Genomic DNA, 14,966 nt, shown 5'->3' with positions numbered 1-14,966 from the left:
CAAGCAGCAAAGTTGCTACAGGTGAAAAAAGAAGGGTAGTGGGCACAACTATTGCATTTAAGAAAGAAATAATAGCAAAATATGAAGGTGTGCGAGTTTCCGATCTTGCTATACATACAGCATGGCTTCTGCTGAGCACCACAAAGGTAAGAAATCCTATTCATAATTCTTTTCTTTATCCTTTAACCGCTCACCACTTTTTGTGGAGACCCGGGTGCTAAATGACGTGTAAACGACCTGATTTTTTTAGTTGTACACGTTCATGTTAGCGTAATCTTTCGTACGGAAGATTGCGCTAACGCGAACGTACGATTAGCCTGGGTGAGCTTCATGTTTACGTTCATGGTAAACATTCAGGGTGTTGGAACGGACTAAAACGATTTTACATGACTTTTAATGGCAAAAACAATTTTCGGTGATCGAACAAATTGGTTTTCGAACAGGGTTCTGGAACGGATTATGGTCGAGAACCGAGGTTCCACTGTAATTCAGGAATTAATTATTTGTCAAAATTGTTGATTATTGCTGTTTTTGATTTTTCACAATCTACATTAAAATTGTCAATTTAAAATCCAGACATTTTGTCAGAAATAAGAAAAAAGTAGAAGGAGCTATTACTACTTGAGCCTGCTGTCTTTCTGTATCTCTTATTTCCCAGGCATTAGTAAATAACGAGGGAACACAATGACCTTAAAGTCCTGGAGTTAACTGAAAATAATACTCTTTAGGTCTTTGGTTCGACTTATTTGGAGGAAAACACTAGAAAAGTGATGGCGTTATTGGACATTTTTTCTTTTGTTTACAGCTACCACATGGAATGTCTCACACCACCTTTGGACATGATTCCTGTCGAGGAATGGTTCTGTCCTGAATGCATTGCTAATAACAACAACTCAGGTAAAATAATATAATTTACCTTCGAGGGGTGTATAAACTTCAATCATTTGTTTTTGTTTTTTGTGTTTAAGTGTCAGTTTGAGGCGGATAACAAAATACTTCATTGTTGGATACTTGATGGGGTGACATGAACTCCACACGCGCAACTATTTGTGTTGAAGCTATCGAACAATTATATTTTCGCACTAAAAGGTGCACAGGATTATAAGGTGCACCCCCAAAAATAGTTTTTATGTCATATATTTTTCAAGGCGCCTCAGATTTTCCGGTGCATGAAATGGAGCTACTGTGTATTTGTGTATAATTATTTGGCTTTATATACACCGTAAATTCCGGACTATAGAGCGCACCTGATTATAAGCCGCACCCACCACATTTCGGGAGGAAAACCGATTTTGTGCACATACATGCCGCACCTGTATATTAGCCGCATGCGCCCACTTGGAATAAACGCATTACAACACGAAATTAACCTATACCCGATTCAGTCCAAAAAACACAGCCGGCAAAATGAATGGAAAATGATACAGGGAGTTAAAATTTAATGCAGACCTGCAGAGTCCAGGTGCCGCGTCCACAAACACGTCTCACCTTTACTCCACTTCCCGTCAGCCCGCGTTTGCCCCGCCCCTTCTTTCCTCATTTGCTCGTACAAAACATATCAGAATAAGTTTCTAAAAGAAATACATTACAAAAATATACAGTTGCAAATACATATTATACATGGTTACACATATTTACAAAGAAAGACTGTACACCGAGAGAGTTTTCAAAGCTTTAATAATAATATTACAACTTTCATCCCAAACCGTGTCTGTGAAGGGTAGCAAAACGCTACTAGGAACATGCTCGCGACGCGGTAACCAGCTCTGTTAAAAAAACATACCGTACTTGTAAAAGCCACGGTAAACCATCCTCATCTTTCTCCTTATCACTGTATGGGAAAGAGACTTTGTCACATAGACGTCGTCCCACGCTCCCTTATTCAAAAACACGCTAGCATTACGCTCGCAAAGTAAAGTTTACGTGCAGTCGCTCTGTTTCCTTCTTTATCGGACTGCTCGATTGCATTTAGCTTGAAAGCTGCGTCATGTGCCTTTCTTTTTGCAATTTGCATGGTGAGGATATTTCTACGCTAATTTAATTTGTGCACAAGCTAAGAAGTTGCAGTCTTCCTCGGCGCGTATTTTCCACCGGTATAAATCTTACCTTTTGTACTCGAGCGCCGCTGGCGGCTGTTAGAAAAATTGCTTAAATTGGCCGCATTTTAGGCGCGCCTTATAGTCCAGAAAATCCGATAAATGTTATAGGTGTTGAATTATTTCCTAAAGGGCGGATTGAGGAGCAGAGTGTAACCCAAAGGCGCCATGCTACTGCTCAACCAACCACCAGCCGTTCTCAGACACGAGCTACAGGTCCAACTCGAGCCATCGCCCGCACTCGGCACAGTGAGCGAGTTCGGGCCAACGTCAATCGGCATCGTATAACGCGGGCCCGCACGTCACAGGTTTGGGGTGGTGCCTTTTTTTGTTTGGTTATTTCGAACTTTGATTTTCTTGAATTCATTTTTTATTCTGACTATTTCGCAATCGAAGATGTAAACCATTTGATATGATTTGAGGGAAGGGGATGCATGTGATGTCATAAATGATGACCCTTTAACCACAATAGATTGATACAACTAAGCTCCGCGGTGACTCATGTACCACCATTTCTTCCAAGCTTTCTCCAACATACCAAATCCAATCAAATTGGCTGGATGAAACCATCAATGCAGTGGTTGCTGGGCTGAACACGGCGATATATGTGAGGGACCTCGCACCCCGTCTTCCAAACAGCCGCCGGCGCAAAACTGGTAAAGAGGTTCACAAAATTTAACAGTGGGTACAATTTTACCAACCCAAAATATTTCTTATTTGAATCATTTTATTGAACAGGAACACGCAGAAAGGCTACAAAAAATAAAGGTAAAAAAGGTCGTTCCACCAGACCGACCAAGAAACGTAGAAGGCGAAAAACGAAATCCCGAAGAACACTGGTGGGTCATTTTTGAGCCTTTCGCGAGCTTTATGTAAATGACTTATTGATTGGCTTTGTTTTAGGTGGCGAAAAAGGTAGTGACTCCCCAGAGTCGCATCGCCAATACTCTTGGAATGTCAAAGGACAAAAACAACTGTTCGCTCCCGACAGTGTGTCGCCCCTCTGAACACACATTAAGCAGCATGCGAGCTGATATCGGCGCAGCATCGCTTTCAATCTACGGCGATCCTTCCGACTTGGATCCTTTCCTAGATCGGTACGGACACTGTTTGGTTGTTCTCTTGTAATCCACATTACTCAGATATCGGTTGAGGCATTTTGTGTATATTTTTTGGCAGTGAAGAGGAGGAGCACCAAGAAACTGTTACATCGTTGTTGGAGGCTAAGAGACGAGGAATTTCTCATTCTGCTTTTCGCTCTCACCAACCTGTTGCCCGACCTGTCAGCACAGGCATGTCAAGGTGAAAAGGCATTCTGGTTCTTTTTTATCTTTTAATCTTCACATTGATTTTTATTCGTTCTGAAAATATGTACCGTAAGTTCCGGACTACAGAGTGAACCTCATTAAAAAGACTGTGCGCAAATTTAAAGGAGAAACTTAACCTTTTTCTTGTACAAGCCACACCGGATTTCAAACCGCAGGCTCTGAAACAGCCATAAAAATTAATTCATTTATGTCAATGTTTTACATTTTCAAAAAAATCTGAAAAGAAACACAATGCGCTGTGATCAAGACACTCCTTTGCAGACTGTGTCTGCAGCTGTCAATCTATCTAATCTATCTATCAACTAACGCAGCAGTTAATATACCGTATTTTCCGCACTATAAGGCGCACCTAAAAACCTTTATTTTTTTCAAAAACTGACCATGCGCCTTATAATACAGTGCGCCTTATATATGGATCAATATTAAGTCGCAAGGTCTCGCAACAAAGGCAAGCAGCCGCCGACTAGACTTTTCCTCGTAGGTGATGTAGTCCGCGGTGTATGCTGGGATACATATGCCGGCGTTTCATTTCCCAGCCAATGTGTCAATCATCATTTGAATCGATCACTATTGGCTAAAGTCATTCGTAGGTAAAGGGGGCGGATCCTTTTTATCATTTACAGGCTCGTATAGGCTAAAGGGGCAAAACAAAGCCTGCAATTGGCCGAAAAAGATGAATGTGAATAGTTTGTCTACGGCATAGAGCAAACATGTTTTACCATTCTGTATTTGTAAATATTTTACTCTCCTGGATTTACTACACTCACGGATGTAAGAGGACCATGGTTGCACATTATTATTGAACGCAACGACTTCGGTGAGCTACTCCGGCTATATATTTTCTCAGTATCTTGTTTCAGAGTGATCATGATGTTTCTGTGATGGGTCTTTTTTTAAATTAAACTCAATTCCAAGTGTTTATTGTCATATGCACAGTAAAGTTGCGAGCAAAAAAGAAAATAGAAACTAAGGAATGGTTGGCATTTCTTGAATCCCAAGATTTTAACCTTCCGAATGATATTTGGAACGATGCATTTGAGTGACATCGTACAGACACCGCATCCGCACGTGTCTACGACACGTATTTGCTTCTTTGAAAGCTTTGGGAATGTTAAGGGGGTAAGAAGTTGGACTCAACTATCTGACTGTTTGGTCGACGTTCCCATTGTAGCGCCTTATAATCCGGTGCGCCTTATGTATGGAAGATATAGGACCAAAAACTATTTTTTGGGGGTGCGCCCTATAACCCGGTGCGCCCTATAGTGCGGAAAATACGGTAATTGGATTGCCATTAACACATCATTGCAAAAAAAACATTCTCAAAACAAAATGTAACGTACTGTAATGACTAAAATTTAGACGCCTGTACAATCTCAACAGCCTGCACACATGCTGAGCAATGCGGCTTATTTTAAGGTCTCCCATCCCTTGCGCACATAAAAGTGAGCGAGAAGACCAAGTATCGCTACTATTACATAAAAAAATCATACGCTTGAAATCATTTTAACACATAGTGTCGGCTGATTTAATATTTTATTGTGGCGGCACATTACTAATTAACGGGTATATTTTAACTATCAGGCCGCAAACAAAGGTCATATTAGGCTTTTATCTGTCCGATAACTGTCAGCCTGTTAATTATCGTGTATGCTCCTTAGTTAGTAACTGTCGTCTGGATGTATAATGATGTTACTCCTACCGTTTCTCTGCGCTTCATTAAATGTCTTCACTGTCAGATTCAGTGCACTGGGTGGAAATCACATTGCGTCATCACCAATGTTCCCTCTAAGCTGCGCGTGTGCGCAATTGCGCACTGCCCAGAGCTTTTCCGTGCACAAGAAAATCCAGCCAGCTCACAAAAGGAGGGCTCGAAAATTAAGAAGCGAATAAAGTCAAAGTTACAGTGCATAAAGGTAAAAATACAAGGGTTCCCCAGAGGTTTTGTTCTAAATGCGGTATTTGGAAGTCAAGGTCGAAGTAGAACAAAGTTGAGTAAAGTTAGTAGAGTTTTTCGAGAACCGGCTTCTTCGGCTCGGCTCACTAAAAAGAATCGGCTCTTTTGGGTCCCAAACGGCTCTTCAGGTTGTTTTTGCTTCTTTAATCTCTACTCGACCAAATATGATGTAAAATGGTGCACAAAATGAAATGGGACAAAAAAGAAAAAAAATACCAAAATTAAAAAGTAGTGAAAAGCTGAGAAAAAAATGAAACAAAAGGATCGAAAAAGAATAAAAAAGAGCAGGAAAAATGCAGAAAAAAAGCCAAAAGAAAGGAAAGAAGCAAATAAAGGGAAAAAGGCAATAGAGAACCAAAAAGCAAGAAAAAAGTAACAGCTAGGAAAAAAATTAACACAATGAGATTTTTTTTAAAAAGAATTTTTTAAAAAAGGGGAAAAAAAACAGGGAAAAAGAGAAAAAAGTTTGTGTTGCATTTAAATAATTTCCAATGATATCAAGTGAATCTTGTTGCCAACATTGTACTTCCACTAAAAAAAGTGTAATTAAATATAGTTCTGTATCGTGCAACCGACTAAATAAGCCCCCCAAAAATAGATAAAAAGATACCAGGAAAAAAAAGAAATGGAAATCTTGTGAAAGAATTGTAAAAACAAATGTTTGTAGGCCATCGAACATTAGTCAACTCATTCAAAAGTGAAAAATAATTTTGCATTGCTGGAAACTCAACAAAATGTAACTTGATGTCAAGTTTTGGACATGTTTGATAATGACTTAGTTGCCACACTTGGGACTGCCGTTGCTCACTGTTGTTTCAAGCGTTGCTCACCGACTTTGTGTGAACGCTCAGACTCGTAAGGAAAATTACAGGGAACATTGGTCATCACCCACCTTGGGCCCTTGTGATGCTTTCTTTGAATTGAATTGAATGTTTCTAATAGGTGTAGTCTGGAATTTCTCATCTCATCTCATCAGCTGCACCGCTTATCCTCAGTAGGGTCGCAGGGGTGCTGGAGCCCATCCCAGCAATCATCGGGCAGTGGGCAGGGGACACCCTGAACTGGTTGCCAGCCAATCGCAGGGCACACGGGGACAGACAACTCACTCGCTCATTCACACCTAGGGACAATTTGGACCGGCCAATTCACCTCAAATGCATGTTTTTTGGAATGTGGGAGGAAACTGGAGTGCCCGGAGGAAACCCACGCGAGCACGGGGAGAACATACAAACTCCGCACAGGAAGTCTGGAGCTGGATTCGAACCCACGCAGGAGGTTCCCAAGACCTTAGAACTTTGCCGCACATGTCCTAACCACTGCGCTGCCGTGCTGCCTAGTCTGGAATTTATTGCATATATTTTTTAATCTCTACATATATTTGTTTATCGCAACACATGTACAACTTTATACATTTTTTTGTGATACCAGGAGGGGTGTAGATGTTCCCCAAGTTGAAGTTGTCGAGGAGGCAGCGCCAGTGCCTGACTTGCTGGGTAACATACTGTTTGGACAAAGCCTGCTTTTGATGGACAGCTCTGGTGTCGTCATTCGTCGTGACGGTTCTCTTAAAGCCACTCATTCAGGTATCTATCTATCCGTCTGTCTACCTAGCTACCTACATACCTACGTCATATTCATCGAGAGGGGTGACCGACACAATACACAAAGAAAAGAAAGAAGGAGAAAGTAGTAAAAAAACACCAAAAAATTGACGATGACCACTTGACCATTTTTTTAAATACATTTTTTGGATGCACGCTTGCAAATGTGTTTATGCATGAACACACTGATTTAAATTAAATTAGAATGTAGCTCAAGAGGTAGAGCGCTCGTCTTGGGATCAAGGGATCCCAGTTCGAATCCCGGCTCGTCCGTGATACATGTGGAAGTGTCCTTGGGTAAGACACTGAACCCCTAATACCCCCAAATAAGCAGGTTAGCGTCTTGCATGGCTGCAATACAAGGCCGCTATTGGGAAATGTGAAGCACATTGGGAAGTCATTAACTTGAAAAGCGCTATAGAAATGCAGATCATTTTATTTCACTAAAAATTTTTTTGTTTGTTTTTGCACTAAAATAAGTTCCCTTTTAATTGTCTGACAAGGCCTTGATAATATATGGCAGGGGTCTGGAACCTTTTTGATTCAAAAAGCCATCAAAGCAAAATATTCAGATTTGTTTTTTTTAATGAGAGCCACATTTTAAGACAAAAATTAACAAAGTCGCCAAACCTGACCTTCAGACAAAAGCTAATCCATCATTGCATTTTATTTTATTCTGTGACTTTTGAGGATTTCATAAATTATATAAAATCATGCCAGTGCCCCATACCGACAAATATCCCACTTAAAATGTATCTCCCTCAGCATTTAGGCCAAACACTGGGGTTCATTTTGAGCTTAATTTTTGTTGTTGTGAATAATGGCTTAATAAAAAGGTGGTGAACAGAGTTTTCACATGAAAATGTCCGTATGTACTGAAAACAGGAAGGATACGGAAGTATTTACCTTCAGCTATGTGGTCACAGGTCTAACCTATGAAATCGAGTGGTCATTATTCGTCCTCCATTCTGCTTTATAGATGTGAATCTTCAACATGTTTGAAATTTACAAACATTTGTTTTTAAATTCCACATTGTTGTTTACTCTTCACTTCTCTTGGAAATGGTAGAAGGCAGAGGTCACACTTGTGTGGGTATTCTGATGGAATCCCATTGGGTAAGAATACAGGCTAAAAACGTTTTTTCTCACCAGCGTTATGGTAAGTAAAGGCTACAGCGCTCCTACCGCTAGTGGCCTAAATGTGTTAATATAGTGAATTTGATCTCCGAGCAAGATGTACTCATGAGCCGTACGTTCCAGACCCATGCTAAAGGCTGTTGAAGCACATGCACAACAGCAAATGTACATTTTTTTTACAGTATACTGATAGAAGCCGTTACTCTGGGTGATTTCAAACAAAAATGTTTTATCAATCATTATTTGCTAGATTTCTTGCTTTTTATGCTGTTATTGTGCTTTTTTTTCCCCATCAGCACCTTTGTCTACAAGGCAGACAGAAATAAGTATGGGAAGTAGCTCAGAGGAATCAAGTGCTCTTGGCCAGCCCATGGTTTCAGCATGTTTGGAAGAACATTCTTCATCCAATCATGATGTGAGCTTTCTATCAGGACCCTGCCGCAGGAATCTGAAAAGACCCTTCTCCAACCACACCTCTCGAACACCTTCAGACAGAAATCTGGTCCGACCTTCTCATTCTCCTGATTTGTCACCTAGAAGTCGTTTAGTTGTCCCGACGCCTATTAAAAACCAATTATCGGCATCATTTGGTGTCCAGAGCGCCCGCAGAGCCTCCATGGGTAGCGTCCCTTCCTCGGGTAGGGACTCCAACTCAAACAAAGCAGCACTATTAGTAAAAGGACAAGCTATCAAAGCCCCCACGAAGCCCATGTGGGTCGACGTGGACAACCTTCCAAGGATACCAAAAATAAAACGAGATTCCGCAAATAGCGGTACGAATGGCATAAATAAAAGCAATAGTAGTTCTTCGATGAGTAATGATAATTCTGGCTTGCCTGAGACGGCCTTGGTCAACTTTGCTGGTGACAACAATAGGCGGCAACATGTTGCCCCACAAAGCAACACTGACCGTCAACCTAAAGATCAAAGAGCCGGCTCCTCGCAAGGCTTTTCGAACTCCTTTTCTGTTTCCTCCTCCGCTATTTTTCCTCCTGCGCCAATGCGTAATTCCTCAGCGTCTTCCTCTTCGTCATCTGTAAGCTTCCGCATTAACGCCAGCCGGACCTCGTTGCATTCACGACGATTCCTCCTCAGCCCGCACGGTGAATGGGAAAAAAAGCTGGATGAGACGAAGAAGAGCCAAGAACACACCGGTGTACAGAACCAGGCTGCATCCCATGTCTCTGCGTGTGATGACAAAGATGATGCCAGTATGTACGACCCCTCTAAGCCAACCATGTCAGACTCCAGCAGTTCTGACGTCGAAGATGAGAGCTTTCAGAGCAAGAATCAACAATTAGCCACAGTTCCATGTTCAGAACTTCCTAACAATGTCGCTCTAAATAGGCAAAAACTCGTTCAAGTTAAAACTGAAACTCAAGATTATGATGTCGCACAAGAAGAACCGAAGAATGCTCATTTACAGACTTCATTTTCAGATCAAAAATGTGCTCAAGGACCAGTCAAAGTTGAGAAACGTTGTGGCATGAAGGTTACAAGTGATACTGCAACTGCTAATTTATCAGGGGACAAATTGTCCGGCCTCGGTGGAAAAAGTTCTCCTGGTTTGGACACGTCAGTAAATTTATTACCTGTACAGCGAAACCATGACGATTTCAAGACGAGGGAGCAACGTGGCCGCAGTGCTACTGATGACAGTAAGACAGATTTTCCGAAATTTGAATCTTTCCTTTTGAAGGTGAAAGTAAAAGAAGAAATCAAATCTGAACCCACTCCTCCTCCAACTGATTTGAGCCATGGAAAGGAAACTTCCACTACAGCGGATACATCTGCAGAGGACTCGCCTTCAAATAGAGCCACATCTAAGGACAATCCTCTCTCCAACGAGGGCAAAGAGAAGAAGGAAACAAACAATGATGGAGACAGGCGATCGAGGTCGCAAGAGAGAAAAGGACGTTTCTCTTCAGAAAGTTTTTTCTCCAGTTCCCCTAGGAGAAAACATAAACATAGGCGACGCAGATCAAGGTAATGTCACATTAGAATATGTTTCTGAATTGTGCATGTCTTGTGTTCATTTGTGATTTCTATTGCAAAGTTCTAGCTCCAGATCAAACAGCAGAGAGGATTCCAAGAGAAGAAAACCTGACGAAAGCAGCCACGAAAAAACGAACAGCAGAAATCATGGCCGTGAGAGAAACAGAGCAGCCAGGCGTTCCAGGTCCAGATCCAGGTCTAGAGGTCGATCGAAGAACCAGAGACTTAGACGCTCTCACTCTAAATCCCCATCCAAGTTGCCTTACAGGTCCAGATCCAAAGAAAGAAGGAAAGAGCGCCCATATGGCCGACACGAAGACATAAAGGCTCGACCGAAAGACAAATGTCGACCTCGCTCCAGATCAAGCTCCAGAGAGAGAAGGAAATTAGACGGGCCATCGAAAAGTTTACAGAAAACTTCGCAGACCTCTTTTTCATCCACAAAATATAACAAAGACTCTGAAAAAGAAAAAACGGGATCAGAAAATTCTGTCAAGGAGGAGCACAATTTTCAAGTCCAGAAAGATTCTAACTTTGTTGCTAAAATTAAAAAGGAAGGTGACAGTGAAAATGCAGTTACATCTCCAGGAATGAGGAAAGTCAAAATCATTAAAAAGGAAAAGAAAGACGATCGACATTCTATAGACATGTTTGAACGTTCTCCTACACCCCCACACCCTGAGATGGAAAATGAAGAAACCCTTAAAACCAACCAAGGAGTTACAAAAGAGCCCACCAAGATGGAAGTGTGTGAATCTATTAAAATGGAAGAAATACCCGAAATTGCTCAAAGTAACGCAGAGTTTGTTTTCTCAAATTTCCTGCTCACCTCACCTGTGACCTCAGGTGATCACAATCGATCACAAAAGGACCTTGAGCCTGATGTCAAGGCCCCAATGGATAAGACTGACGTACCTGGGTTTCCCATGAAGCAGTCCCCAGAATCTCACGAGGACACCTCCGTGGATATGGTGCTTGATAGCCCCGATTGTGAGAAGCCACAGCAGACCGAAGTCGGCGGCGGCCATCTCAAACAGGAAGCGGTCGCCGGCAAGGTCAAACGAGACATCCAAAAGGAAGTGAAGACCGAAGCCGAGCAGCCAAATATTTCTATTCCGACCGCATCCAAAGCCAGGGTTCAAGGAAAGAGGGTGACGTGGAATATACAAGAGCCTGAGGGAGCCCAACTTCACAAGCAGGACAGGAGTAAGTATTCATTTTGAATGTCTCCATTTGCTTCTGTTTATCTTCAGCCCCTGTGATTTTCTTTCAGAGCTGGCTTTGGTTAAAAAGAAGCTGAAGCAGGAGGCTGCTCATAAACCCATATCCATTAGGACTGGCCAGGTAGGACTCGATGACAAACTAAACTCAGTATTTTTTTACTTGTATTCCGAATGTGTTTATAAAATCCGGCATAGTACATGTTTGCAGCGCTTCCAGTTGTAGTAGTTGGGTCAGGGGTCTGCCACAAGCAACTGTAGAGGTTTTTGAGTCTCTTGTGGCTCTCTGCCGCTTTTTCCAGAATGTTTTGATCACGGATAATTATATAGTTTCCGTGTGTATAGGGTTAGGGCATTATAAGGCGCTATAAGTGCATGCTGGTTTAAGATCAGGTAATTGTGCAATTTTGTTATTGTAATCCTGTGCAGTCCTTCGAGACATTTTTGTGATTAAGGGCTATAAAATAAATGTGACTTAACTTGACTTGGCTACAGTAGAGGATGTAGTTGCGTTATGCAACCGTTAGATGGTGCCGCGCTAAAGGGAATGTCAACAAAACAGTCATATAGGTCAGTCAAACTTTATTAATAGATAACAAACAAGCTTTCCACAATCTTCATTCACTCCCAAAATGAATAAACAGCCGTTTTATTATTTTCTCTGAGGTAAAGCATTTTCGTGACACATCTTGAACATCTTTGAACAACAGCAAGGCATAACATTTTACTTTTCCTCCATTTAGTCAACACGCAAAAAAACGTCTGAAACTGTTATGGTAAATTAAACGTTAGTGCAATCGCAAAAACAACAAGTGCAAAACAATAACAATGAAGCAATAACATAATAACTGTAAAATGAAAAACGTAAACACACACCAAGTAGGACCACCTCTGAATTCTTTAATGTTAAGTTCCCGTGCCAGCGCCGTTGCCTTCATTCGAATAGTCATTGTACTGACACTTCTACTTGCTGCTCTTTGTTCAACAACCCACTGTTCAAGTGTGTCCTCTAACTGTGGACATCTAGCTTTATTGCCACGGAAACTTTGTTTAGTCTTCCTTACTTGGCCATCGATTCATTAATGTTGAACTCTCTCGCTGCTGCTCTATTCCTGTGTTCTACTGCGTGACTGATCGCCTTGAGTTTAAACTCTGCCTCTCTGTGTCTCTTAATAGGAGCCATTTCAGGGTCTTTATACAAACACACCAATAAAAGAGAATCGTTGTTTAATATTTCCCAGTATGCACGGCGCACTTCTTCTACGCGAAAAATGGAGTCGGTGGCTGCTTCTCATAGTTGCGAGACCTTGCAATTCAATATTGATCCATATATAAGGCGCACCGGATTATAAGGCGCATAGTCAGCTTTTTTTAAAAAAATCAGATTTTATGTGCGCCTTATAGTGCGGAAAATACGGTATTTATTTTTGATCCAACGTGGCTCTTTCAACATTTTAGTTTCCCAACCTCAGAGAGGAGTATTACTAGAACTACAACTCTTATATTTCAGTTAGTAAAATGTTGTAAACACCTGTACAAGTATATTTAAATTTTTGCATTTTTTCCATTTCTTGGTTTGTTTTATTTTTCTTTTAATTTTTCATATAATAAATAATAAAATTATTCCCCCAAATAAAAAAATAGAGATAAAATGTTTTTTTTTCTAGTTAAATAAGAAAAGGATATTATGAATTGGCCACATTCTCTGCCACTAGAACAATATTTTAGCATGTATGCAGAGTAGTAGTAGTGGTGGTGTACTTATTTATCAAAGTCCAAATGTTTTAAATGTTGTAGATGAGTTACAATTTTGATTAGAATATGATACATCTAAAAGCGGGATCTCCATTTTAAAAATTGTTTATTTTTTGGGGGGGAAACCGTATTTTCTGCCGTCATACTGGATTCGCTTAAGGAAGTTAAACCACCAGTAGGTGTCAGTGTTCGTGCAGCCATTCATTGCGTGTGCTCAGGGAATTGAAAGTGAAACCCAGAAGTAGAATCTTTTCACATCAAATGAAAGTGATATTCACGTCATGAAAATCAAAATTTGATATTACTCCTTGAATCATGACAATATTGATACCTTGAACAACGTTCTCCTCTTAATGACCTTAATCAGAAAGTGTTAGAAAACTGTTTGCTGAAAGGAAAGCATTTAGTTTACAGATTGCAATACACAATTCCCCCTTATTACCGTAAATTCCGGACTATAAGCCGCTACTTTTTTCCTAAATGTTCAGCCCTGTGGCTTATTCAGTGAAGCGGCCAATTTATGTCATTTTTCTAATGGCCGCCAGCGGCGCTGGAGTATAAAAGGTAAGATTAAGACCAGTAGAATATGTGCGCCAAGAAAGACTGCAACCTCTAAGTTTAAGCATTCATTGTCTGTAAAGTTAAGGTACGTTCCGATAATGAGGAAGACGCCCTTGATGGCGATAGTTATGAGGAGGAAGTTGACGACGATCTACCGTGAATTTCACAATTACGGGATGCTTTTTTTCAACAGGCACGTTTGATACATTGCGAGCGTGATCCTACTAGCGTATTGGTACCTTTCAAAGGCACAGTTTGGGATGAAAGTTAGATTATTATTATTAAAGCTTTGAAAACTCTCTCGGTGTAACGTCTTTCTTCGTAAATATATGTAACCATGTATAATATGTATTTGCAACTGTATATTTTTGTAATGTATGTATTTTAGAGATTTATTCTGTTATGTGTTCTACGAGCGAATCAAAAAGAAGGGGCGGAGCAAACGCGGGCTGATGGGAAGTGGGGTAAAGCTGAGTTACCGGTAGATCTGTCTGTTGTCGCAGCGGACAATAGTGGATATATATTTTTCCCACCCTTAACTTTGGAAATATACATTTTGTTTCCCTGGATTACTTTCAACGGGACCCGGACTGCATCATACGTTAGTTACGGGTATCATTTTCCATTCATGATGCCGATTGTGGTTCTAAGATTGTGTACTATCCATTTAGTCTCAATCGTGGAACTTACAGCATGGTCTGGGTTAAACTTGTGATTGTGTCACAAGCTTTAATGCATGCGCACGCGGCTTGTACAGAGGTGCGGCTTGTGTAAGTACAAAAGCGGCAAATCACTTAAAAAGTGGTGGGTGCGGCTTATAAACAGGTGCGCTCTATAGTCCGGATTTTACGGTACCCTCTTTCTGATGCAAGCAAAGTTGTCACACAAAAAAAAAACAACAAAAAAGAAAACTGGCACCAAGCAAATAAATTAATTAAATAAATTCAAATATTTTTGCTGTTTTGTAACTGACTTTATTTTGGCAATTTTCCTAGGAAATCCCTTTAGCGGACCCAGGTCTACCCGTTCCATTAAGTGATTCATCCATCGACAGCGGCTCTCAGACTTATTTGAAAAAGCTTCACATGCAGGAGAGAGCCGTCGAAGAAGTCAAACTGGCCATCAAACCCTTCTACCAGAAGAGAGACATCGACAAGGAGGAATACAAGGAGATTTTGCGCAAAGCTGTGCAGAAGGTTGGTTTCTAGCTTTGTTCACTGCTAAAATTCCATTTGGAAGAAAAATAATCCGTATCTGTACATTTTCAAAACTCTTTATCCTCACAAGAATTGCTGGGCTAATTCACCTCATGCCAGCTG

At 40.9% G+C, this 14,966-nt stretch overlaps 2 protein-coding genes across 2 annotated transcripts in view; one reads left to right on the top strand and one right to left on the bottom strand.

The window, feature by feature from the left end:
* The window catches only part of LOC148362089 (G protein-coupled receptor 22-like), a 210,877-nt gene that overhangs the window by 162,769 nt on the left and 33,142 nt on the right, over positions 1-14,966 (bottom strand). The gene's annotated exons all lie outside the window — the stretch shown is intronic.
* phrf1 (PHD and ring finger domains 1) overlaps positions 1-14,966 on the top strand; it is a 29,004-nt gene that overhangs the window by 12,839 nt on the left and 1,199 nt on the right. Inside the window, exons 8-18 of the mRNA XM_088339528.1 lie at positions 806-897; positions 2,229-2,404; positions 2,620-2,752; positions 2,835-2,935; positions 3,000-3,193; positions 3,276-3,398; positions 6,807-6,961; positions 8,413-10,102; positions 10,173-11,317; positions 11,385-11,455; positions 14,643-14,843. Of these exons, the coding sequence (XP_088195654.1) occupies positions 806-897; positions 2,229-2,404; positions 2,620-2,752; positions 2,835-2,935; positions 3,000-3,193; positions 3,276-3,398; positions 6,807-6,961; positions 8,413-10,102; positions 10,173-11,317; positions 11,385-11,455; positions 14,643-14,843 (4,081 nt within the window). The remainder of the gene's footprint in view (positions 1-805; positions 898-2,228; positions 2,405-2,619; positions 2,753-2,834; positions 2,936-2,999; positions 3,194-3,275; positions 3,399-6,806; positions 6,962-8,412; positions 10,103-10,172; positions 11,318-11,384; positions 11,456-14,642; positions 14,844-14,966) is intronic.

The sequence above is a fragment of the Urocampus carinirostris genome, chromosome 7 (assembly GCF_059441175.1).
Source record: "Urocampus carinirostris isolate Australia breed hairy pipefish chromosome 7, RoL_Ucar_1.0, whole genome shotgun sequence".
NCBI lineage: Eukaryota > Metazoa > Chordata > Actinopteri > Syngnathiformes > Syngnathidae > Urocampus > Urocampus carinirostris.
This window is presented reverse-complemented; position numbering and strand designations above follow the sequence as displayed.